The sequence below is a fragment of the Arachis stenosperma genome, chromosome 3, assembly GCF_014773155.1.
Source record: "Arachis stenosperma cultivar V10309 chromosome 3, arast.V10309.gnm1.PFL2, whole genome shotgun sequence".
NCBI lineage: Eukaryota > Viridiplantae > Streptophyta > Magnoliopsida > Fabales > Fabaceae > Arachis > Arachis stenosperma.
Genome location: NC_080379.1, coordinates 3,432,912 through 3,459,215, shown reverse-complemented (window position 1 = coordinate 3,459,215; position 26,304 = coordinate 3,432,912). Strand labels below are relative to the sequence as shown.

The window sequence follows — 26,304 nt, the reverse complement described above, 5'->3', positions numbered from 1 at the left end:
TTCTTGTTATGATATCTTCATATCTAAAATTAATATGTTACGGAATAAAATTTTATTAAACAAGATTAAAATTTCTAAGATTTGCTTAAACAGAAACCACTAAACTAAATCAAATTAAATTATTTTATGAGATAACTGATTTTTTAGAGATAATATTCAATTTGATCCTTTAATTTATATGCGGGTCTCTATTTAATTTCTAAAATTTCAATTACCTCTATTTAATTGCAAATGTGATTTACTTTAGTTTTAAGGCTAATTTTCAACGCACAAACATTAACAAAATGTTGATATAGACAATTAAATACGACGTTAAACTATGTAAAATGACGTCATTTTTGTTTTAACACTTCAATAATCCAAAAAAAATCATAAATGGTATTTATTAGAATTTTTTCTCCTACAACAAGTGATTCGGTATCATTTTTGGACTACTTAAACGCCAAAATTATAACGACGTCATTTTACAAGTTACAACATGATATTTGGTTATTTATATCAGCATTTCATTAACGTTTTTGTGTAAAAAATTGTCCCAAAAAATTAATGTAAGTCACGTTTATAAAATTTGAAAATTAAAAAAAATAATTAAAATTTTAGAAACTAAATTAAAGTACGCATACAAATTCAAAGACGAAATTGAGTATTAACTAGATTTTTTAGAAAATTGAATTTTCTCTATTTTTTTAATACTTGAGAAAATAAAGTGTGATCTCTCACCTTTAATTCTATAAGTGAGATCAAAATTAAATAGAAAATAGAATAATAAAAGATGAGATTCTCTACTAAACACCATTCAACTTTTTCTCCACTGGAGAGGATCCACTCCCATTCTTTGGCAGGTTTTCTTAGCACATGATTAATTATAGGTTTCACAATGATGGTTTAATTTAACAGTGGTAACTGCTAAGCGGTAACAGAGAGAAACGTTTTTGTTGCCGCAGAAATGAGAGAAGGACAAAACAAAACTATTGCCTAATATTTTCGTAACGGCATTTAATTGTGGCACACACTCTCAGCGCTGAACACACCACACAGCCTGTCGAAGACGAACGAACACTTCAACCTTCTCTTTCACTTCTTCCGACCCCATTCCCATTACTCCCAACTACATTCAATTACGTACTCCTTCTCTTTCCATTTTTCACTTTCCCTCCTTCTTCTAATCTTCTTCCAATTTTGATTCTGGAAACCTCAGTCTATTACGCGCTTATCAAATTAGTTTCCGACTTTGATTATATAGTCCAGATCGTGATCCGACGGAGATTCTTGATTCCGCAACGAAGCGGAATCTCTTTTGTTTCGATTTTTAGGTGAGTGAGTCAATGTAGCTTAGCTTAGCTTAGCTTAGTTTCCGATTTTCATCCATTGTTTTGGTTTCATTTCTTTATGTCGGAATACAGCTGGATTTTGACTTGGTTTTTTAATTCTTAGTGTAATTTGTGCAAAATTGTAATTGTTGTAACCGTGATGAACAGATATTTCAGTGATTTTTTAAAATTCTTTTAAGTTCTGATTATTTGTATGTACTATGTAGTAGTTAAAAGTTAAATTAGGGAGGAAAATTTTGATGTGAAAATGTTTTTCAGGTGAGAAAATTGGGTGTGTGTGAAGTGTGAAGTCTGATTCCAATTTCATAGCAAAATGGGGGTTATGTCTAGGCGGGTTGTGCCTGCTTGTGGTAATCTATGTTGTGTTGTTTGTCCTGCTATGAGGGCGAGCTCGAGGCAACCTGTGAAACGATACAAGAAGTTGCTAGCTGATATTTTCCCGCGGAATCAGGTGACATTTTCGACTCATGTTAATGTTTTTATGCCATTTTCACTTCAGGTACTATGCTTTTTGGTTTGTTAGTTTGGAATGAGCATAGTTTTAGATTGCTTTGCGGTTGCGGTTACATTGTGATTACTCCCATTGTTGAAAAATATGTTTACAATTTCTGTCATGATGTGGTTGCCTTGATTGCCACATCTATTTCAGGTCATTGTTTAAAACAATGGTTATGAGAAGTTTGTTTCATATTCTAGAGAATTTTATTAGAATAGATGTTTGTGTTTCGAATGCTTTGTAGCTACTCTCAGCCCTTTGTCTCTTATATGCACTTCCCATGATCTGATGTGCATGATTGTCACTGTGTTTGGCAGGAGGCTGAGCTTAATGATAGAAAAATTGGAAAGTTATGCGAGTATGCTTCTAAGAATCCATTAAGAATTCCTAAGGTAATATTATTCTTTGTCACTGCCATGTTCAAGTGTATAATGTAATCATGACGAATTATGGCAGTTTAGCTAGCTATTCTCTTTAGTCTTTAATAGTTGTTAGTCTTGATATTTAAAATGCTAATGTGGTGGAACGATATCTTAGATCATTGACCAGGTCTGAAGTTATTATTTTGGGGGTCAGAATATTGTACTTGCTTCAATCTAAGTTTCTCTGTTATATCTTTGCAGATAACTGAGAATTTGGAGCAAAGATGTTATAAGGATTTGCGTAATGAAATGTTTGGTTCAGTTAAAGTTGTCTTGTGCATATACAGGAAATTCTTATCGTCATGTAAGGAGCAGATGTAAGTTCAGTGGCACATATATAGTAATTAAACTAATTGTCATTATTCTGATAAATTCCCTACTAATGAGTGGTTTTACTTTTTTAGTTTTTCAAATGTTTTGAACCAGTCTCAGACAGCCAATTTTTGCTGTACTATAAAGCTTTGGTTCATTTGATTTTGATTGTTGGATTGCCACTTCATTCTATTTCAAATAATCAGAATATGTAATAGTATGCAAGTGATACTCCTATTTTGCAGGCCACTATATGCCAGTAGTTTATTAGCAATAATTCGGACTCTTCTGGAACAGTCTCGAACAGATGAAATCAGGATATTAGGCTGCAACACTCTTGTTGATTTTATAGAATGCCAGGTATTTGGTTATTAAACCTTTCTTAGGGTTAACATCACTGTATGATTGGTTCCGTGGACACCGTGCAGCGATCTGCAATCCCTTTGAAAAGTATCTGTGTGGAAGTTAATTTTGGTGGTAAAAGTGGGTACCCCTTAGCTCAAAAAGAAAAACCAGAGTTCTTTCTATAGATATTGCATGTTTTAGCCCTATGTATATATATTTGCTTTCTTTTCTAAACGGAACAATTTTTTTATCTCTGACTTTTTGAGTTAAAAATAGACAGATGGTACGTACGTGTTCAACTTAGAGGGTTTTATTCTTAAACTATGCCAATTGGCTCAAGAAGTGGGCGAAGATGAACGAGCTCTGCATCTACGTTCAGCAGGACTACAAGCTCTATCCTATATGGTACTCCTTGCTTTGGTTCTTCCTTTGCTTCTGGAAATTGCTTAATTCTTGTTCCGTTCCCATAGTTCGATATATTTAGGACTGTTCTTCATAAAATACACACAAGAAAATTTATTAAAGATATAGTAGCACACAAAAGAAACAGACTCCTTAACTATTTTTTATGAACACAACTCTTTGTGGAGCAGTAGGACATATTTGGGGTGAACTTATGGTTATAAGAGGGAGACATTTAAATCATTTGAGTCAGTTATTCATGCCTGAATACCATTTGGTATCCTTTTGGTAGTTCCCTAAGGTCATTTGTACCATCCCATGTTCATACATTTTTCTCTTCCCTATGTTTCCATGGCTAGGTGCGTTTCATGGGTGAGCACTCACATCTTTCCATGGATTTCGATGATGTGAGTATATTTTCCATACTTTGACTCTTGGCTATTGCTCAATGATACAAACAGTTATATACGAGAAAGGAATGTTGTCTTCAACATTGTGATTCAGTTTGTCATTTATTTATTTTCTAAACTTCGAACCAAAACTTGCCTATTGAATTTCAAGATTACCTTGGACTCGCTGCAACAGCTTTTGTTTTTCCCCCCTTCAATCAGATGACTTCCTGTCTTGTTTCTTGTTTGGGTGGTTGGCTTATATAATAGATTATATCAGTGACTTTGGAGAATTACATGAATCATCAATCTAACTCCAACAATGTCAAGGAAGATAACCTGAATTCAGTGTTCCTGGACTCAATGCTGTATGTTCTATTTTACTCTTCTTTCTCCACCCTTGATCATGGTTCCAGCATTCATGAATCCAAACATCCGTTGTGCGTTCACTTCTTTTACAGGGACACTGCAAGAGATCCTACGTATTGGTCAAAGGTTTGCTTGTATAATATGGTCAAAGTGGCGAGGGAGGCTACAACTTTGCGGCGTTTCCTTGAACCTGTCTTTCATAACTTTGATATCGAAAACCAATGGCCCTCTGAAAACGGCACTGCATCTTCTGTTTTGATGTATTTACAATCGCTATTAGAAGAATCAGGTAGCCTACAACATTTAGTGATATAAATATAATTTCCAAAGGAATGACACCCCCCCCCCCCCTTTTTTTTTTCCTTTGCTGCCTTTCCATGTATTGATTCACTTTCTACACACCAGGAGACAACTCCCATCTTCTCTTGTCCATTTTGGTTAAACACTTGGATCATAAGAATGTTGCCAAGCAGCCTATCGTTAAGACGAATATTGTTAACACCATAACACAGCTTGCACAGAATATGAAGCAACACGCTTCTGTGGCAACAATCGGCGCAATATCTGACCTCGTTAAACATTTAAGGAGGTGCCTACAAAATTCAGCTGAAGCTTCCTGCATTGGAAATGATGGGTATAAGTTGAATGCTGAACTCCAATCGGCCCTAGAAATGTGTATATTACAACTTTCTAAAAAGGTATGCACAACTTTTTGTTTTGTCTTTCAAAACTCATGCTACTTCTACTATAACGTTTCGAGCACTACAGGTTGGGGATGTAGGACCTATTCTTGATTTGTTAGCTGTGGTGTTAGAGAATATCTCAAATAATACCATTATAGCAAGGACAACTATCTCTGCTGTTTATCAAACTGCAAAATTAATCACATCCATTCCTAATGTATCATATCACAAGAAGGCAAGTATTTTTAGTTTGACTGGAAATAAGCTTTTTCACATGCTTATCTCATGTAAGAATAAAAACTTTTGTTTACTTACTATTCCAGGCCTTCCCTGATGCCTTGTTTCATCAATTGCTCCTAGCGATGGCTCACCCTGATCATGAAACACGAATTGGGGCACATAGCGTCTTCTCTATAGTACTTATGCCATCTGTGTTTTCTTCCCAACTAGACCAGAAAAAGAAGATAGTTCACATTCACAAGGTTTCAAGGGAAGGTTTCTCCATTCAGCATGACGGCTTTTCGGGAGAAGAACACGTGAATGGAAAACCTGCGGAAGGAAATACAGTAGCAGGTTTCAGTGGGAAATTTGTAGTTCATCCGCATTGTGATTACAGCTTTTCTAGTGCTCTAACCAATGGAAAAGATGTATGCATTTCTTACTTAACATTTTTAATTCTACTAGTAGACATTAAACCCACCCGTCTTTTGAATCACATAGTTACACTGGTAGACACAAATATTGATTTCAGATATATAAGGATGTGATTCAATTAGTTTGATTTGTCTTTTCTTCTTTATCCTATCACAGCTATTTTCTCTATCCTGCAATTCCTAATCAAAGATTGCATGTCTTAGACTCTTACTCTTTATTTTTCAGGAGCTTAGTTCTTTCCGATTAAGCAGCCACCAAGTGAGTCTCTTGCTTTCTTTAATCTGGGTTCAGGCAACATCTGCAGAAAATGGCCCTGCAAATTTTGAGGCAATGGCTCACACTTATAGCATTGTTTTATTGTTCACTCGTTCTAAGGTGAGATTGGTACAAAGCAAATGCATTTTTTTAAATTTGTAATCCGCAGTACTTTGTCAAATCTTAAATAATTAATTTTTCCAAAGTCATAATGATGTGCATGTCTTTTCACAGACATCTGGTCACATGGCTCTAGTAAGATGTTTCCAACTGGCATTCTCACTCAGGAGCATCTCTTTGGATACTGAAGGTTAGTTGAATGTATGTTTTTTTTTTTTCCCTTGTCATATTGATGTGCTGCCTTTGTCCAATTCTTTACTATATCCTCTTGATTTGGAGTAATCCTTAGGTTGCCGATGTTAATGAGTAAGCCTCAGACTTCTATCTGATTTCCCGTTCTAGAACGACAGAAGCCATATTATAAGAACCACATTTCATATTCCTTAGCAATTGAAAATTCTTGTTTAAGATCCATTTAATTTTATTTGAATTTGATTTTTTCCGTTTATAAAGAATACTATTGATTATCAGTTTGCATAAAAAGGTATTCTAGCATGTATGGTACTAAGTACTCACCTTTCATAATTACAAGAGCCTGTTGGATTTGCTGATCTTTGTTTTACTTACAAAAGCAAGTGCAAATTTACTTATCTGATTTCCAGAATTTGATCACTTGGTATTTTTTGTGCTGTTCATGTTTATCATTTCATCTTATCAAATTTTTATTGTGGTTGAAACTCCATTGAGCTTAGTGATATTTCTGTTGCAAATTTTCTGACATGCTGATTCGTAATTCCTGTTAAAGGAGGTTTACAACCATCTCGCAGGAGGTCTCTTTTTACCTTGGCATCATACATGCTTATATTTTCTGCAAGGGCTGGAAGCTTCCCTGAACTAATTCCAAAAGTTAAAGCATCCCTGACAGAGACTACAGTTAATTTCTTCTCCTAATCTCTTATCTTGATCCTTATTGGATGTCCTTGTTATATAGCTTCATTTTGAAATATGAGTGCTATAATATCCAAATGTTCTCAATAATGATAAGGTAAACTGATTAAAGTAATCAACGCACAGGTAGATCCTTTTCTTGAATTGGTCGATGATGTCAGGCTGCAAGCTATGTATATAGAACCCGGGAAGGTAGTTTATGGATCTCTGGAAGATGACATTGCGGCTGGGAAGTCGCTATCAGCATTGCAATTGGATGACAAACAGTTGAAAGAGACCGTAAAATCATACTTTCTGACCAAATATTCAAAATTACCAGAGGTAAATATGAATTCATTTTCTTTTGCTTAAATTCAAAGTGGCACTTGTCACTTGGACAAATTAAGTTGTGCCCTATTTCAGTTTTACATTGTTAAACACATCAACTTCTCAAAAATCACATTAAAGTTGGTTGAATGGTAGATCTTATGCTCAACCAAGTTTTAGATTGTTGAGTTAGTGTCTACTAAACCATTTTTTTTTTCTTTTTGGAAAAGATACTTGCAAATATTATAAGGTGTTTGAAGAACCTGGAACGTTAAAACATAAGTTGCCTTGGAGTTGATTGCCAAGTCAGTAGGAGGTAAATGTAAATAACATGACTTTTTCCATGTTTTCCAGGATGAGTTATCAAGCATAAAGGAGCAACTTCTACAGGGGTTTTCCCCTGATGATGCATATCCATTGGGACCACCGTTGTTTATGGAGACACCACGGCCATGCTCTCCACTTGCTCAGATTGAATTTCCAGATTTTAATGAGGTAAAATTGTTCAAATAGTGTCTGCATTTATGTGGTCGTTTAATATTTTCTGTTATTAGTTTTATAATGATTTTGTTTTCTAGATTGTGGCTCCAGTAACTCTGGCCGATGAAGAGATTGGCCCTGAACGAGGTGGAAGTCAGTCAGATCGCATGTCATCGTTATCTATCCATAACCCTGACATCCTAAGTGTTAATCAACTTTTAGAATCGGTAAAAGTTTATACACTTTTATATTTAGGGCTAGCTGATTGGCTATTTGATTGTTTATTCTACTGTTAAAGATATGCTAAGAGAATTATCGTATGGGCAGGTTTTGGAAACTGCACGGCAAGTGGCAAGTGTCCCCATCTCTTCAGCTCCAGTACCTTATGACCAAATGAAGAACCAGTGTGAGGCACTTGTTACAGGGAAACAACAGAAGATGTCAGTTCTTCAAAGTTTCAAACACCAGCAAGAGACTAGAGCGCTTGTTCTTTCAAGTGATTATGAAACAAAAGTTCCCGCTCTGTCAAATAAGGTTAGGATGTTTTTACCATAATACAATGCGAAAGAACAAAGTTTTCTTCAGGATCTATTGCTGAATGTTCTCACTAGTGTTTTGGTAGCTTTAGACTATGTGCTTCATTATCAGGATTCACACCCAATGAGAAAACTTTCTATCTATTTAGATGATGCCCTTAACTTAGTATTATTTAAAGTTTCAACCAATGCAATTAATTAAGAGATGATTTATACAAAGTTAATTGAGGTATATGTAGAGGTCATGAATATTCTATAGACATGATTCACAACAGGATAATATGGGGTCATGTGATGGATGTAACCGTATCTACTTGGTGGGAAGGTTTTGTTTTTATTGTTGTATAGGTGCAGTAGCTAGTAGGCAAGGCATGTAGTTCATTTATTTGTTTATCGCTGTAATGTGTTGTGTTTTTAATATTAAAATAATTATTTTGTGGCATTGTTGTGTAGACACTGGAGTATTCTGATGTTGATCTGAAGTTAGCGAGTCTGGAGCAATTTCAACCGCGGTATCAAGTTCGCCCTTGTTCATATGATTCTCTGAGGCTACCACCATCTAGCCCATATGACAAGTTCTTGAAAGCTGCTGGATGTTAATAATGGAAGTAGGTTGGAGATAGATTTTGTATGTGTAAACTATATTATATAGAGGTGAGCAACATTCTTTGTTTGTTTTGTTGCTTTTCTCTTCCCTAATCAGTTGTCAATTTTTCATGCAATTTGTTGATGGTAAACTAAGGTGTTTCTTGATTGTATAGCTTAGATGCTTTCTTTGTTTTCTTTAATCTTCCATGTATCATTTTGTCAGGAATTTTCCATATTATTTGTCAATATATAAATTGGTTCATTTTGTATTAATATGTTATAAAATTTGGATTACTCAAGCAAGGCCTATATTATTTGTACTATAGATTTTCTCCTCATTAAAAACCAAACTTTTGGTTCGAACCTGTGTTATAAATTTAGGTTTGGGTAAAGAATATTTTTTGTCTTTAAAATTTGTTAAAAATTTTAAAAATATCTTTAAGATTTATTTTATTTTAATTTTATTTCAAAAAATTTAGGATCAATTCAATAATAATTTCACAAGAACAATCTTCAAGACAAACAAATTAGATATAATTGTCGTATATTATTGTTGAATTGATCTTAAATTTTTTGAAAATTTAGCTATTAAGAATATATTTGATACAAATAAAAATTTTTTAAGATAAAATTAAAATGAAATAAAATTTAAAGTTTTTTTTAATTTTTATCAAATTTTAAAGATAAAAATATATTAAAATTTTATTCTAAATTCTATATGCTGTTCCAAAAAAAAAAGTTTATAATTTAGATTCCTATAGTGATGTTAACTTAGTCACTAATTAGTAATTACCATGTCAATCCTTGCTGGCTGCTACTAGAAAATAAGTAGACAATTTTAATTTTTGCTACATAGGACATAGCTAAACATGAGATATGATGAAAGTCTATTGATATAAGGTGAATTTTATGGTATTTAAAAAGTGGTGTCTACTTATTAAAAAAATTAAAGATTAATATTTAATTTAAAAGATATAAAAATAAATAATTTTTAAAAAATTAAAACTTACTATAAAAGATAGGTTAAGTAAAATTTAGACACCAATTTCTAAACATCATAAAATTGACCTTGATATAATATTATAAAAGATATTATCCTTAATTAGATGATTTAACGAATTAATTATTACGTTCAATAAAAGATATTCTTTAGGAAAAATAAATCTCTCAATACTATTTTGGTCATTTTCTATTTTATAAATGATTGTTTTAAACAACTCATTGTTAAATATTCTTTATTCAAAAAGAAGTATTACACATCCTAATATAAACAAATTTTAACTTTTAATTTATTATATTTTGTATCAATTAGAGATAATAATGGAGCCGGTAAGAGGAAATTTTTGTCATATTCGACTCTATCCTATCGTATAATAATTTGCATAGAAACTGCCTCATTTTTATTTGCGGATAGTAAAAACTTGAATTTTAATCCGTCCCGCTCTTATAATTATTAAAATCAACAAATAAAATTAAAATTTAAAATTTATATAACTATCATCATATACATAACATAAATTAAAGTGAAAACTTAAAAATAATACAATATTATTAATTATTTTATATATATTATATATATTTTATATATACCGGAACAGATATTATCTAAATTCGACCTGCAATCCAAAACACTGCCCAACGATGGAATAGATAATTATCCGCCTCAATAAATAAAAGTGGGCTGGGTGCTTCTAGGTTCAAGTAGTGTTACCATCTCTAATATCAATTATTTAAATTTAAAAAATAATCTGCTAATCACTCAACAAGTTAACTATTTTTTTTGTTAAAATTATAAGAGCTTGTTTCGAAATCTATGAATTAGAATTCAATCAAGAACTATTTTTTTTCTTGCTTTAGAACAAATAAAAAGGAATGATTTCAATTTTGTTGAAAATTCAAATTTTCACTTTTTCTTCATTTACAGAGCAGACAAAAAGGGAGTTTGATTTTAAAATTAATTTTCACACTAAACAAGCTCAATATGTTAAATATAAAGAATATTCCTATTTATAATTGATTATTCTAATTTTTTCTAACACCTATTTAATTTTTTTCTTCTCCTTACTAAAGACAAAATTATAAAAGAAGAAAATTTAACTTATATAAGAGTTATTCCAAATTAAAGAATTGAATTTTTTTCTATTAATATATTAAAATTATTTCAAATCATAAAATTAGATTTTAAATAGAAATGAATTCTATTTTAAAAAAAATAATTTTTTCTCACATTCGAATAATTTTCAAACAAGCTCCAAAAATATAAAAGCTCAAAACCTGTTAATTTATTCATTACGTCTAATAGGAAGTTGTTTTCTAAAAAGGGTCGTATTTCCTACTTTTTTTTTTTTGAAATGCATTTGCTACAATTTTTTTTTGTTACTCTCTAATCATAAGTATTACATCCCAAATTCATATGCAGTATCTACTCACACAGGCTTTTTTTTATAATAAGGGGCCAAATTTTTCAACAGAACCTTTGATAAGGCCATAAGGGTCATACTGGGCCGAGTCGTTACGGGTCAAAACGGGGCGTTTCCCTGATTCGGGTCGTGGAACGAAGCGAGTGAGGACTGAGGAGTAACATGAAACAAATTGAAAATTTTGTTATTTGTTTGCTGCAGAGTGTGATTCACGAAATATTTGGAACAACAAAAACACAAAAAAAAAACGAGGTTTTGGCACCCTGAAGAAGAACTACCCCCTGAGAGAGTAGTGTGTATGTATTTGATGAGTTTTGTTCTCTCTCACTTGTTTCCGTGAAAACCCTAGCTACCATCGCTGATTCTCCGCGATCAGGTGCATATCCACCTCATCCACCTGGATTCTCTCTTCTTAATCTGTTTTCATGTTCAGCATTCCTCTTTTGCCCTCGGAAACTTCCTCATCACTCTCGTTTTTCACGCTTTTATTTTTGTCGATGCTAGACTTGACTGATTATTATATTATTATTATTTTTGCGATGGACTTTGTGTGTTTTTTTCTTTTTCTTTGCCTGTTTGTTCGTGTTGCAACTTATTGTGTTATAGTTTCTTATGGTTTAAAGGAATTGTTATCTTTTTATTGTGAATGTGATAGTTTTAGACTTTTAGGTTAGTTTTAGCTTTTAGGTTTTCATGTATGAACCTGTGAGTCACTTGCTGCTTCAGTTTGTATGAGTGTTGAATGTTCCCAGGGATAATTTGAGGATGGTGTTCATGCTTTTGTGGTGTGGTGGCTACTCTTGATGATGAAATAAAAGATATTTTATTTATCAAGTTTTTAGCACCTAAATTTGTCTTGGACATGCATTGGGATTCTCTGATAATCTTCATACATAGAACATGAATGTAATGGCTTTTTCTTTTGGAGGATGTGGTGTATTAACTATTAAGAATTCTTAATATTCAAGATGTTGAAGAAGACTTTTTGGTGTTACCTTTTCTTTAAGTGGGTAGTTCAAGTGTGTAAAGGTTTTCTTGTGATTGGTGTTTCTTGCTTAGTTAAGCATGATATTGTTGTGGAATATATAATACCCTTCCCTAGGTAGTTGGTTAAGTTTTATTTCTTTTAGCATAACTCTCTTTTTTGGCTGTATTTATGAAAGTTTTAAGGACTGTGATCTATTGGTTTCTGCAGGTGTATTGTAGCTGACTGAGATATGGCAATTATTTAACTTTTTTATTTTTATTTTTGTTTTTATTTTATATAAGTTAGTGTGCTTCATGTATCCGAAACAGTCTGGCCAAGATGGCTCTGTTTCTGGTCCTGTGCGAACTAGTGATAGGATCAGGACAAGACCAAACATTTATGGCCGACCATTCATGTATTACAACACAAATCTTAGGCGGCGCAAGAAAAGCAAGAATAAGTCTAGGACAGCAGCTTCGATTGCCAAGATGCTGCGTCCAGGGAGCCGGAAGGCACAGGATTCAAATGCCAATGTTAGTATCTGCATTTCAAATAAGTTCAAGGAGCATAATTGCTATTGCAAGGACTATTTTATTGTTTAATTTGTTTGTATTCTGTATATATATCACATTAACTGTCAGACATAACATGACATGGTTGTCATGACAACTTTTTCCCTCTAATTCAATTTATGGATTATATAAATAATTGAATATGATGATGTTGTTCATGATATTTGCTATTTTTCAATTTAAGTTTTTTTCTTCCGTAACACGCAGCATGCTGGTTGAGCTGATCATGAAATAACTTAACGTTGCTTCTGTTTCTGATCTGTTCCTGTGTTTGTACTGGCTTTCAAATCTCAATTTTGCATTGATATCCATTTTCTCGTTTTAATACCTTGATAGATTCCATATTTCATAGAACATCCCTTATATTCAAATCCTCAATATAGGAACTGATAGACATGCTTGATTATTAGTAGGTAGCTTTGATTCTTTCAGTTGTTCACTTGTTCTCTTTGGTTGGCTGCTGGCTGTGATTTTGGATGGTTCTGGTACTTATACATGTAATACCTTCTTCTGTTTCCTCTTCTTTGTCGTCTTTGTCATCATCGTGACTCTTTCTTCAATAAGGGTTTAGTTCTCGCTAACTCCAATGGCAATAACCATATTATATGGTAAATGGCATAGAGGATCTTTCTATAGCTTTTTATGCCTTAGTAACAGTAGCTCTTTTTTTTTTTTCCTTCCTCTTCTACATTGCATAGAATCATGAATTTGCTGGCTGATCATACAACAATAATCATTCCTTTCAGCTATTTTATGTTGGAAATTTTACATCCCTGGTTGTGTTAACTGTGCTTCTATTCACAGTCTGGCTCTAGTAACCTTCGACGTTCAACTAGAAAGAGAAGGCTTAATGTAAATCTCGAAGGCTTTGCAACAGACAGCTCTGGAGCTGAGGATGAAGACTTAATGGTGAGATTTTATACTCTCAAATCTCGGTAATAAACTTGAATTCTTTGTAATTTAAGCTGAAGAAGGCATGTCATCATGTTTCAGAGGCCTACGTATCGACCACCATTGAGAAATCGGATCAACAATAGCATCAGCCAGGAAGAGTTGATGTCTAAGCACAAAAGAGCAGTGTCTACTAAATCAGCACCTAGACGTGAAGGTCTACGGCCTCGTCGTTCTAAGGCTGTGGCAAGAGAACAAGTAATTTCAGAATCAGATGATGGGCAAGACTTTTCAGAAGGCAAGGCAGAACAGGGTGAAACAGAAAATGGAAATGGTGAGGAAAATGATGCAGATGATGGTCAGAATGATATTGAAGGAGATGCTGAGGTGGAAGACGAAGGTGAGGATGATGAAGATGGTGATGATGAAGAGGGTGAAGAAGAAGAAGAAGAAGAAGAGGAAGAAGAAGAAGAGGAAGAAGAGCAGGATGGAAGAAGGCGCTATGATCTTAGAAATCGTTCTGATGTCCGTAGGTTTTCTATGGAAGAGGGGAAGACCCAACCAAGATCTCCTCGAAGAGTGTTACATCAAGGTATGGGAAATAAGGTTAGCAGGGATGTTAGGAAGGGTGGATCACGAGTTCATAAACGGCATCGCCTAGCAAGGGCTGAAGACTCTGATGACTCCCTTCTTGTGGATGAGCTGGACCAAGGGCCTGCCATTCCGTGGGGTCGAGGTGGCAACAGATCTGGGCCCCCCTGGCTCTTTGGGGGCTTAGATACGCATGGAACAACAGCATGGGGATTAAACCTTGCTGCATCGGGTTGGGCCCATCAGAGTGATGCTTTGGCTACCTTGACAACTGGGATTCAAACTGCTGGACCAAGCTCTAAGGGAGGGGCAGATATCCAGCCCTTACAGGTGGATGATACTGTTAGTTTTGAGGATATAGGTGGGCTCTCTGAATACATTGATGCTCTTAAAGAAATGGTTTTCTTTCCATTATTGTATCCAGATTTCTTTGCTAGTTACCATATTACTCCTCCTAGAGGGGTGTTGCTATGTGGTCCCCCGGGAACTGGGAAAACATTAATTGCAAGAGCATTGGCTTGTGCTGCTTCAAAAGCCGGCCAGAAGGTTAGCTTTTACATGCGCAAAGGAGCGGATGTGCTAAGCAAGTGGGTTGGTGAGGCTGAGAGACAATTGAAGCTACTCTTTGAAGAAGCACAAAGGAATCAACCTTCTATCATCTTCTTTGATGAAATAGATGGACTTGCACCTGTGAGGTCTAGCAAGCAAGAACAAATTCACAATTCCATTGTGTCCACTTTGCTTGCTTTGATGGATGGTCTTGATTCTCGTGGACAAGTTGTTTTAATTGGAGCTACCAATAGGATTGATGCTATTGATGGAGCTTTACGGCGCCCTGGTAGATTTGATCGTGAATTTAATTTTCCTTTGCCTGGTTGTGAGGCACGTGCCGAAATATTAGATATTCATACTGGCAAGTGGAAGCATCCACCTTCAAAGGATCTGAAAAGGGAACTTGCAGCTAGTTGTGTAGGTTACTGTGGTGCTGATCTAAAGGCTCTATGTACTGAAGCTGCCATTCGTGCTTTCCGTGAAAAATACCCACAGGTTTATACAAGTGATGACAAATTTCTTATAGACGTGGATTCGGTCAAGGTAGAAAAGTATCATTTTGTTGATGCAATGTCTACAATTACCCCTGCTGCTCACAGGGGAGCTATAGTGCACTCTAGGCCATTATCTCTTGTAGTTCAACCGTGTCTTCAGAGACATCTAGAAAGGGTCATGAGTATTATATCTGATATTTTCCCCCCAGTTTCTGTTGCATCAGAACTGACCAAATTTTCAATGCTTTCCTATGGGTCTGCAATTCCACTTGTTTATCGACCTAGACTCCTACTTTGTGGTGGTGAAGGTACTGGGCTGGTGAGTATCTTGGAGCCTTAAAAACTATTGTAAGCTTGTCATTAGAACAACTGAAGACTGAATATACTTACTGCTCTAGTTTAACAGGATCATCTTGGGCCTGCGGTTTTACATGAACTGGAAAAATTTCCTGTACATTCATTAGGACTTCCATCTCTGCTGTCAGATCCTAGTGCTAAGACACCAGAGGAGGCATTGGTACACATATTTGGCGAAGCTAGAAGAACCACACCATCAATTCTCTATTTACCACAATTTGATGTTTGGTGGGAAACTGTAAGTGCATATTTTAATTATTTGTATGTTAAATGGAAATGATCTCCCTGCCCAAAATTTATATTTTGTACGCATGTGTTCACTTATGTTGAGGGGCTGCTTCAATGCTACCTGAGTTTGATTGGTTTCATAATCCTGCAGGCTCATGAACAACTCAGAGCTGTTCTCCTGACTTTGCTAGACGAATTGCCATCTGACATGCCTATCCTTCTACTGGGAACATCCTCAGTTGTGCTTGCTGAAGTAGAAGATGTACCACATTCAGTTTTCCCTCATCGTTCAGTGTATGTTTGATCTAATTCACAACAAAACACTGATTTGAGTTCCAAGGCAGTGTTTCTTATTCTATTCAAGCACTCTGGATGCTTGCAATTGTTTTCTTCTAAATGGGTGGTTTTGGAGGCGTGAAAAGTAACAAGCTAAACATGTTTCTCTTTTATGAAAAGGAAAAACTTAAATATTTATGAGATGATTTCTTTTTTAATGAGGAGGTGAAAAGTCTCTAATTCAATTGCTACTGCTTCCTTAGTAGTTCATTCCCGTTATCTTCACCAAAATTTCGATGGTTGTTTATTTCCATAAGTATCTGCATGATTGAAGGTTCAGGCTGAGGCTTAAAATATCTAAGAACAGTAGTTACTTATTCAAGTCTGTAATGTAGTCTTCTTGCCCAGCTTTGTCTCTGGTTATCTGCTCATCCCATTTTTTTCTACCTTTGAACAGCTATGAAGTGAACATGCCATCTACTGAGGATAGGACCCTGTTTTTCAATCGTTTAATTGAAGCTGCTATGTCAGTCTTGTTAGAAAGAATGAGTGAGAAATCCGATAATAAAGGACACCTTCCTGAACTTCCCAAGGCACCAAAGTTGGCCACTGGTCCTAAGGTATCTGAGCTAAAAGCAAAGGTAGAAGCTGAGCAACATGCACTTCGCAGATTGCGAATGTGCCTAAGAGATGTTTGCAATCGGTATGTCAACCTATGCTATTTGTGTTGGCTTCACTTGGCAAAGTCATATCTTATGTTAAATTCATGCAGCTTTTGCCTTAATATTGTTTTTGTATCACTTGTAGGATATTGTATGACAAACGATTTAATGCCTTCCATTATCCAGTCTCTGATGAAGACGCACCTAATTATCGGTCAATCATACAGAACCCAATGGATATGGCTACTGTGCTGCATCATGTTGATAATGGTCATTATATCACATGTGCAGCATTCCTGCAGGATATTGATCTTATTGTTTCCAATGCAAAGGCATGTATACCATGACTTGTTGTTTTTGGTTATTACTATTATTATTGTTTGGATTCAACTCCAATCCGAAAACTTGTGAAGAATGCTTCAAACAAATGTGTTCAATATTTGAACCATTTCCCAAGTTTGATCCTTGTTCTGTTCCCAACTCAGGCTTATAATGGAGAGGACTACAATGGTGCTAGAATTGTCAGTAGAGCCTGTGAGCTGCGTGATGCGGTACCTTGACTTTTTATGTCCAGTATTATGTCGGAGTTTCTTTTCTGTTTATTGTTGCTTGGAAAATGCTTCTCATCTTGCTCTCTCTCCTCCCCCCCCCCCCCCCCCCCCCCCTTCTCTCTCTCTCTCCTTTCTTTTTCCTCTTCAGGTGCAAGGGATGATCTCACAGATGGATCCAGCACTGGTTGCATACTGTGACAAGATTGCTAGCCAAGGAGGTCCAGCCCAGTTGCCTGATGAATTAGGGGTATCCACTTTCCCTGCAACTCCTGTTGTACAGCTGAGTGCTGCTACTAGAACAAGTGCTCGACTTCGTCATGTCCAACCGGAGGTTAATGTGGATCAGAGTTATGAAGCACTGAAGCGGACAAAGAAGACAGTTGATATTGCACATCCAGGTATGCCTTTGCTGCTTGGATATATCTTCTCTCTCACTGCAAAATGGTGGTGATGCAAATGGTTTCTTCTTGGATATATCTTCTCTCTCCTCTTTTTCCCTTTTGCATTCCCTATTCAAATGCTGACTAATTTTTTTGCATGTCTGTGTTTAGTGGCGGAGGAGAAGTCTCCAGAAGATTCTTTACCATCTAAGCCTCCCCCGGAGCATCAGACAAATGACATGGATTCTGAAATGGTAGAACCTGTGACGATCGATGGAAATTCACATGGAACTTCTACGAGTAGCCAAGATGATGGTGGCAGAAATCTTGAGGATGTCACAATGGTCGATGGTGAATTTTCAGGAAAAGTGGAGTCTTTAAAGGAACAATTTGTTAAGCGCAGTGAAAATTGCAGCGTTCCACAACTTGAAAGGCTTTACACAAGGATTATGAAGGGTGTGTTTGAAAGCAGAGATAAAGGTGATGATGTTAAGGCTTCGGTTTTGAAGTTTTTGTCGAAATTTGTAGAGGATGATGCAAATTTCTGATAGATGGGTTTTCCTTTCCCCATCAGTGAAAAAGAAAGGAAAGATTTTACTGTAAAGTCGGGATTTTTCTTTTCAATTAATTTAAATGTTATTTGATTGAGTACAAGAGCTCGTTTCCTCTTACTTTCCGTAATATAGAATGCTTCATGCTTAAATATAAGTCTGATAGCTATAGATTGTTATTATAGGGTTTTAGGACTATGATAGGATTAAAGGTAGCATTCTGCCATTCTCCATTAGAAGCAATTAATTCATCCACCTACCCCTGCTACAACAAGAGGAAAGAGCATTTCGTCTAGCCTAGGTTTATTTAATGCCCCTTCCATTTTAAGCTTAAACCGGATCCTTTTAAGTATTATGACATCAAACTGACATATGGACAAATAGTATTGACACTATTGCCCATGTCAGCAATGTCACACGTTATTTATTGACCATCATTACATTATTGCATGTTAAACCTTGATGTGACATGTTTACTAATAATTTACGTCATTAGGCCACATTGAGAAAACAGGTTAGGAGCTAATGTAGGTCACTTAGCCAATCTCAAATGTATTTTGTGCAATTACAATCTCAAGAATGATTTTAGTGCATAAAACTAGTCTTAAAAACCACTTTGGGGGCCTTGGTCAATTTTGCAAGATGATTTATTCAAAAATTTATCTCGTAGAGGAATATAATAGACTAGTTGTTGACGTATTCGTTCCCGCATAATTAGTTTACAAGAACAATGATTCTTTCTCTAAAATTCATTTCTCTTAAGTAAATGATTATACTTAAAAGATTTTATGGTAGAAAAACGTGAATATTAAATATATAATCGAATTTGATATTTTTTGTGGAAAAATATATCAGAAAATCTAATAAATGATTTTTTTGTTTATTTTTATTTTAACTTTCAAACATCATATCTTTGTTTAGAAAATGATATTTCTACCGTCAAATTAGTTTTAACAAATCATTCCAGAAGCTTTCTGAATACACAATTGATTTAAGGGCCACTGTTAAGTTACTAGTTAATATTTACTACCCGATCTTTGTGAAGTGAAAACAATACTTCACGAGATATTAGTTGAATGCAACTAAAAATAAATAAAAATAAAGAGTAATATTGCTGATCTCCATAAATAAATAAAACAGATGAAAAAAAGCTTGATAGATCAGCAATAAGATGGTAACTAATTTAAATTTTGCCAGGAATAGTATTAATGCATCATCAAAATAAAGTAGCTGTGGTTGTAAGAAGATTAATCTTTATCTATTCTATCTAGTCCTCTCATGTGAGTTTTAGCATGCCACCATGCATTCAAGATCAGACATTAACCAAAATGTATGAGATCAGTTATTCAAATGGATGTCTCCATTCCTATGCTATATCATATATAGAACTGCAAAAAACATAGAGGAACTTGGAAGCATGCCATTCCAAAGCTTCCACCATTACTTGATGGATTCTGCCATACTCTTAATTTTAACTATCATCCTTGCAGCAGCACAATCTCTTGCTTCACGAGGACTGAGACACAATTCACTGCTACATGTAAACTGAAAATCAACCCCTTTAACGCATACAGCTTGGAATCCACCTTTCAAAAAAGTGAACAAAATGTTACCAAGTAATATGAGATGAACAACAAGTGACATCATCTATGGATCGATGAAGCTGTCGTACGTTCATTTATCATTCATGAGATTATGCGAAAAAATCAGGCCCTAATAGATTCTAATCTAGTTCAGATATTATTACCTTCTATCGCTGACACACGATAAGTTGGTACGACCCAATTGTTAGCACGGCATATAGCATCCAGTTCCTGCATGATATAATGAGTTTTAACTTTTAAGTGCATTTTTACAATAAAGATAAAGAGGGATCACGGGCATGTTTAGCTTTCGCCAACCCATGTTATAATACGAGTTATATGTATTCATCTTTCCTCATGCAATGAGCCGACTCATCCTTCTCCACCGATGGATTGGGCGAGGCACTTAAATTAACTAGATCTCTAACCAATCCAATGGGGAAAAGAAACGAGTCGTCTTGCTATTCCATAAAGGGTACAAAAACCATTGGCTATATATATATAACCCAACAAAAAATATTTTCATATAAAAAATTCATATGTAAAAGCTAGTAATTAAAGTGAATGTCAACGTGCCTCGCATGGACCTTTGGTGACAGCAGCATCCTCTGTAAACTTTTTCCTCTTAATACATGGAGATAGGTTATGAAGCTTAGCACTTTCTTCATTCCTTGCCCACAAGTCATTGCAACCTTCTATAATGGATTCTATCTTCAAAACAACATCATCTTCACCCTCTACATTTGTCAAGACAGAAGAACACTAACATAAGAAACTAATCACACTATCATGGATTTTAAGTCAATAATTGTGTGAGTCTCTAAGCATCAAGTTATAGGATTGTAAATACTCGATTTCCAAACCAGAAAAAAGATCAGGTTGGGAGTATGACTGACAGCAAAGAAGTATACGAACAGTGGAAAAAGGAAGGACAAATCCCATGACATATACATGGGGAAAAAATAAATAAAAATAAAAGTAAAGACAACCAACAGTGCTAGACCGATAGGTACACGAACCAGTTAGTATTTTCTGAATTTTATGCTCACACATAGCAATTTCATCTTCAATTGGGCGATGCCGAAGAGCCTACATGAAAAAAATTATGTCTAGATCAATGCAAATATAGAGCTTCTGAGCATTGAAGGACATAATATACTAATAAATAAAAATGTATCATATCATAGCATAAGAAGTATTATGTTCTTTCCATGCATAGCTATTGAGAATGGATCATAATAAAGCAAAGAAAAAGTTTTACCAGCTCATTCCTCTTCCTGATCAGAGCAGTCAGTGCAGTTTGTGACAATATCTTCCCCTTTGAATCTAGAAGATCTATGAGCTTCTTCAAATCCAGTTTGGAATGTTTTGGAACAGGAGTATGCTCATCTACTGTGTTCTTTTCTTTTTCATACGAGGTATTGTGCCCCTTGCCAAAAATACTGCTGTAAGAACCATAAGTGTTGATTTCATCCTTCGTCGTTGTTGAATCAACCTTCATAGCCTGCCAAAATAGATTCCATTCAGCAAGATGGTAGATAACAAACAAGGCAATCAAGCTCAAGAATCACAATAGCAGTGAGTAGCAGCCTGTTTAGAATCTTAGTTATGATGAGAGGTAATAAACATTTGAAAATATAGATGATTTAGAAAGCAGGAAACAAACTTTCTTAACCAGTAGCATACTGCATAGGTATCATAAAAGGCTTTCTGTTTTCTTTTTTCAATCAGAAACACACGTTGAAACATCAATAATTAGATTAATAAACAAGTTTCATTCGGAACAAACCTTGACCTCACTTGTACGGGCATTTGATTTATAGTGCACAGATGGCTTCTTTTTTTCTTGATCTTCACCAAGTTGTACAGTATTAACAATGTCGTTGCATATGTCTTTATTTTCAGAAGGAAAAATGGAAGATTCATCCAAATCCATCTCACAAGGCTCCTTGATATGATTAGATTGTCTAAGTGTAATGCTTTCATTATCCTTTTTCTGCTTCGGGGCAATATTATATCTTTCCGGTTTACTATCAAGACCAGTAGACATGTCCTCGCTTGCTGAGGATTCTGTCACTACAGAGCTGTCCCCCTTTATATTTTTCTCTGTTATCCTTGAATCTTGTAAACTATTTGAGAATGCTTTTCTGCCAAGATGGAATATAATACACAAGCATTAAGTTAAACCTTAGATAGTTGCCAAAGAAACTATAAGAAGGAAACAAATGATATGAAGAACATTTCAAGGTTCTGAAACTGCATAAACATGGATGTGCACTCAAGTTTCTCAAAATGGATAACCATACCAACCTAGAATTCCACTCTAAGATTATTTCAGAATAAGGAAGCATGTGGAAGTAATCAACAACCGTAGTGATTGACCAACAGCCAGAATCCTTTTTGATCAGGGGACCCTGCAAGCTATGCGAAGAGAAGACATACAATGTTAATTAGAAGCAGTTTTACTTCTTTGGGACAATCATCTGAAAGAAAAACAAACGTCTACACATAAATCTAGCACACAAATACCACAAGGGCAGCAGAATGTGCAGATCCACTTACTTTTTACTGCATGCATCATTTTATGATGTTCTAGTATTAAAACAAACCTTTCGATGACATCTTTGAGAGGGACTTGAACAACCTCCTGCCCGATCGGCAAGGTGCACTGCATAATATAAAAACGAGAAGCTGCTTTTTCTTTGCTATGTGAATAGACAGTGTGTCTTTCCAAAAGTGTAATATCAGTCTTATTGATTCCTGTACCACATTACGACAATCGCATTAAACTATTTCCATATAAGAGAGAACTTGGTAAGACTAAATTAAGAAATGTTGATACATTAACTAATGACGCAAACAAAATGCAATGATTATCTTCTATTAGACAATAAAATTTTATTAAAGAAAAAGGACAAAACAAAATGTTGGCATGAGAATGGCATCAAAATATATACATCATGACTTGCATAACAAAGGCAGTTACCAATAGCTTCCTTTACAGCAAAATATCCAGCTTCCAAAAGTTGAGTTTCAACAAGATTCAATTCATCTTTAGTTGGCTTTCTGATAACTCTTTTGTTTTTATATGTACTTTTCGTTGCTGAGGTAACTTCTGAACTGTGGTTGGAGGTGTCCAAATCTTTTTCAACCAAAGACCATATCCCACGAGTGATGGAACCGAATACCAATAAGCAATTCTCCTTCTCGCTGTCAAGTAAAAGGACAGCCACTTTCGAAATGGGCCATCCATCTATATTAGGAGCATTTTTTGATGGATCTAGGCGTTTACATATATCACATGCATTCATAATCTCTTTTTCTGGTAACGATAGCTGTTTCTCCACATCAGTTAATTCTGCTTCATTTATCTTTTGCATAAATTGCATATATGCTAATAAACTGGGTCTCATAACCACCACCAGCTTGCAAAATTCATTAAATGGCAGATATACAAGCTCTGGGTGATGTTTTCTATGATAGTAGTTGTACAGTAAGACAACAGCACGCACCTAACGCCAACCACAGAAAAGTCAGTAACTAGAGCAGATGTTTTGCTCACTTTATATGCATTTCTGTAAATCAATATGCATAAAACTTTATTTTGAGGCTTTTATGCATGCTCTTCATGTTTTGAGGATAAAACTTTGAACTTTATTCATACAATAAGAATGATTCATATTAAGAAATTGAACAAATGATACTCGAAAATATTCACGATATAACAACTTTCTATCAGAACTAAATCTAAATCAAAACATTTAAACAGACTCCTCTTGAGTTAAGCAAGCCTCGGCTTTATAACCGTGCAATGCAACTTGCAAGAAAAAAGAAAAAACATTAAGCATTATAAATTACAAAATCTTTTCGTTCCACTATGAGATACTAGTATATTTCCCTTCTACACTTCGAATAAGGCATCGCATAAAAGCTATCTAACTACAATCTATACAACAAGGAATCCATGCAGAAATTATAAAACTTCCAACAGGGTCATACTTATCACCAACATCCAAACAAGGAATAAAAGTATAAACAAACCAAATAGAGAAACAACATAATTGTCCACATAGGTCAATATTTGGATCCAGGGATTCATATACAATAATAAGAAATGCAAAGATTAAGGCACCTGTTTTGCAAGTGACTCTTGTTGCGATGGCGTGGGCTTATCTCGGACAGATGATTTTGCCGGTAGCAATGGATCAATCAAGTGTTCTAAGAATGCCTGAATTGCATCCTCCATCGGACACACATCCGGCGAAGTCATGTTTGATACAATGACCATTGATGCTTGACACCCTAATGCTGCCAGTAGCCACATACACAGAATATTCAACAAGCACAAGAAGTTAGCATTGGAACAACAAGATTGCATCCTTAAAAAAATTAAAATAAAAAAATAAAAAATAAAAAAGAAAGAAAGAAAGAAGCAAGTGCACTGAGTCCTTTTGTGTCCTTACATAAACTATCAAAATTTTAAAAATAAAAAATAAAAACAGATAAAAGAAGAGGGCACAACATTCTCCAATACTACCACATTGTGTCCCAAAACAAATTTGTATTATCAGCTACAACAAAAAAATTTTGCTTCAAAAGGTCACCCCCAAGAAAAGGTTGAAAAATATTAGAATAAGAACATGATCAAAGTGAACAACAATTTCTTTTTCTTTTTCTTTTCCTTTTTGGGTAAAAAACAAGCTTTTCAGTCCGAAAGAGCAACATAAAGGTGAAAATATCATAAGAGCAACATGATCAAATTGAACAGAAGCTATCCATTAACAAGAACAACACATAGGCACTCATTGATTGTACATGCAAAGCATTGATAACAGAAAATGTTTAGATATACTTTGTCGATCATGATGAATTTCTTTCCTCAAAAGTATCATAAAAGACACACACAAAAAAAAAAAAAGGTTTTTTCTTTACCTGGGAACTAGTTAGACTGTGTTGTGTGCAAACCGAAAAGAAAGAAAAGGCGGCACCTTTCACCTGTAAGTAACGTAAATGGAATGAATGGAAGTAGTTCTTATTTTCAGAATAATTGAAATAAATAAAATTCTTGTGTTCCAGAAACCTTACAGAAGAAAGATGGAAACTTTGAATGAAGAAAGAAAAGAATGAATGAGTTGGACGGTCACACCTTTGCTTCAAATGGAACTGGAAGCAGTAAAAAATCACAAGCTTTGTGTGTACTGTCCTGTCTACCTATATATATATATATATATATATATATATATATATATATATATATATATATATATATATATATATATATATATTTGGAATTTTATTTGTCCGTGTAATTATAAATTCTCTCACATCTAAAAATATTTAAAATTTTTATATGTGTTATAAATTATTTCACATCTATAAATATTTGAGTTTTTTTTATTTTTGTATATTATCTCACATCTATAAATATTTAGAATTTTATTATTTTATATACTATAAACTATCTCACATTTATAAATATTTGAGATTTTTTAATCTTATATACTATCTTACATCTATAAATATTTAAAAAAAAATTTCAAATATACTTAAATTATCTAACATCTATAAATATTTAGAATTTTTTTGTTCAATATATTGTAAACTATCTCATCTCACATTTATAATGAGATTTTCTTATCCTCTCTATTATGAACTATCTCACATCTATAAATATTTGAAATTTTTTTGTCCTATATACTATCTTATATTTATAAATATTTAGAACTTTTTTGTTCTGTGTATTATAAACTATCTCACATTTATAAATAGAGAACCACTCAGATAAAGATGTTGAAAGCGTCTTTTTATAAAGATATTTTTTAATAACTAAAATTTAACTGTTATTTTTGTTAAAATGAGGCTAGACAATTTGATTTGACCAAAAAATGGTGAATCAAATCTTGAATTGGTCTAAATTAATATTATTTTTTATAAAAAATGACTACAATACCCAATTATAAAAAATGACTAAAATACTTCTATTATATATATTAATTTTGAGAATCCTAAATTTTAGTCCTTTATTTTTTTATCGTATGGTTAGGATTTAGAATTTTTAAAATTATATATATATAATAAGAGTATTTTAATCATTCGCTACAAAAAGTATTGTAGTCATTTTTTATAAAATAAAATAATATTAATTTAGACCAGTTCAATATTTGATTCACCATTTTTTCCGTTAAATCAATTTGTCTAGCCTAATTTTGACAAAAATTACATAATTTAATCAATTATATATATTAAATTTTAATTACTAAAAAACATTTTTAAAAAGGACATTTTAGACGTCTTTATCTAAGTGACTCCCTTATAAATATTTGGATTTTTTCCCTATATACTATCTTTTCACATCTATAAATATTTGAGTTTTTTTTATCCTCTATACTATAAACTATCTCCTATCTATAAATATTTAAGATTTTTTTGTCTTGTATACTATGAACTATCTCACATCTATAAATGTTAAGAATTTTTTGTTCTTGTGTACTATCTCATATCTATAAATATTTAAATCTTTTTTGTCTTGTATATTATGAACTATCTCATATCTATAAATATTTTAGTTTTTTTTGTCCGGTATATTATCTCACATCTATAAATATTTAGATTTTTTTTGTACTGTGTACTGAATTATCTCACATCTATAAATA

The 26,304-nt window shown here is 34.0% G+C and overlaps 3 protein-coding genes across 7 annotated transcripts; 2 read left to right on the top strand and 1 right to left on the bottom strand.

Moving 5' to 3' along the window:
* Positions 1 to 1,000: 1,000 nt before the first annotated feature.
* On the top strand, positions 1,001 to 8,849 carry LOC130969328 (protein SEMI-ROLLED LEAF 2-like). 2 transcript variants are annotated; one of them, XM_057894999.1, is made up of 20 exons: positions 1,001 to 1,313; positions 1,590 to 1,782; positions 2,145 to 2,219; positions 2,451 to 2,566; positions 2,807 to 2,921; positions 3,183 to 3,311; positions 3,668 to 3,715; positions 3,968 to 4,065; positions 4,159 to 4,355; positions 4,472 to 4,764; positions 4,835 to 4,984; positions 5,073 to 5,396; positions 5,629 to 5,778; positions 5,893 to 5,968; positions 6,524 to 6,651; positions 6,793 to 6,987; positions 7,327 to 7,467; positions 7,551 to 7,679; positions 7,780 to 7,986; positions 8,442 to 8,849. In XM_057894999.1, exons 2-20 carry the CDS (start codon positions 1,645 to 1,647, stop codon positions 8,586 to 8,588), a joined length of 2,856 nt encoding a protein of 951 aa, XP_057750982.1. In that variant the 5' UTR covers positions 1,001 to 1,313; positions 1,590 to 1,644; the 3' UTR covers positions 8,589 to 8,849. The 2 variants fall into 2 exon arrangements, with proteins under 2 accessions (XP_057750982.1, XP_057750981.1); XM_057894998.1 differs by having other exon boundaries at positions 3,968 to 4,355.
* A 2,324-nt stretch (positions 8,850 to 11,173) lies between these two features.
* Positions 11,174 to 18,171, top strand: LOC130968439 (ATPase family AAA domain-containing protein At1g05910). Of its 3 annotated transcripts, none has more exons than XM_057893712.1 (11): positions 11,174 to 11,372; positions 12,192 to 12,496; positions 13,340 to 13,444; positions 13,529 to 15,382; positions 15,470 to 15,658; positions 15,800 to 15,942; positions 16,382 to 16,627; positions 16,732 to 16,918; positions 17,072 to 17,137; positions 17,286 to 17,535; positions 17,689 to 18,171. In XM_057893712.1, the coding sequence occupies exons 2-11, from the start codon at positions 12,278 to 12,280 to the stop codon at positions 18,063 to 18,065; spliced, it is 3,636 nt and encodes a 1,211-aa protein (XP_057749695.1). In that variant the 5' UTR covers positions 11,174 to 11,372; positions 12,192 to 12,277; the 3' UTR covers positions 18,066 to 18,171. The 3 variants fall into 3 exon arrangements, with proteins under 3 accessions (XP_057749695.1, XP_057749697.1, XP_057749696.1); XM_057893714.1 differs by having other exon boundaries at positions 11,192 to 11,372; positions 12,270 to 12,496; XM_057893713.1 differs by having other exon boundaries at positions 11,193 to 11,372; positions 12,266 to 12,496.
* A 1,063-nt stretch (positions 18,172 to 19,234) lies between these two features.
* LOC130969668 (uncharacterized) lies at positions 19,235 to 24,822 on the bottom strand. Of its 2 annotated transcripts, none has more exons than XM_057895511.1 (12): positions 24,737 to 24,822; positions 24,584 to 24,646; positions 23,784 to 23,959; positions 22,638 to 23,163; positions 22,261 to 22,411; positions 21,962 to 22,072; positions 21,441 to 21,798; positions 20,913 to 21,155; positions 20,671 to 20,740; positions 20,228 to 20,388; positions 19,816 to 19,882; positions 19,235 to 19,654 (listed from the first exon to the last, which is right to left on the bottom strand). In XM_057895511.1, the coding sequence occupies exons 3-12, from the start codon at positions 23,937 to 23,939 to the stop codon at positions 19,509 to 19,511; spliced, it is 1,989 nt and encodes a 662-aa protein (XP_057751494.1). In that variant the 5' UTR covers positions 23,940 to 23,959; positions 24,584 to 24,646; positions 24,737 to 24,822; the 3' UTR covers positions 19,235 to 19,508. The 2 variants fall into 2 exon arrangements, with proteins under 2 accessions (XP_057751494.1, XP_057751495.1); XM_057895512.1 differs by having other exon boundaries at positions 23,784 to 23,953.
* Positions 24,823 to 26,304: the final 1,482 nt, after the last annotated feature.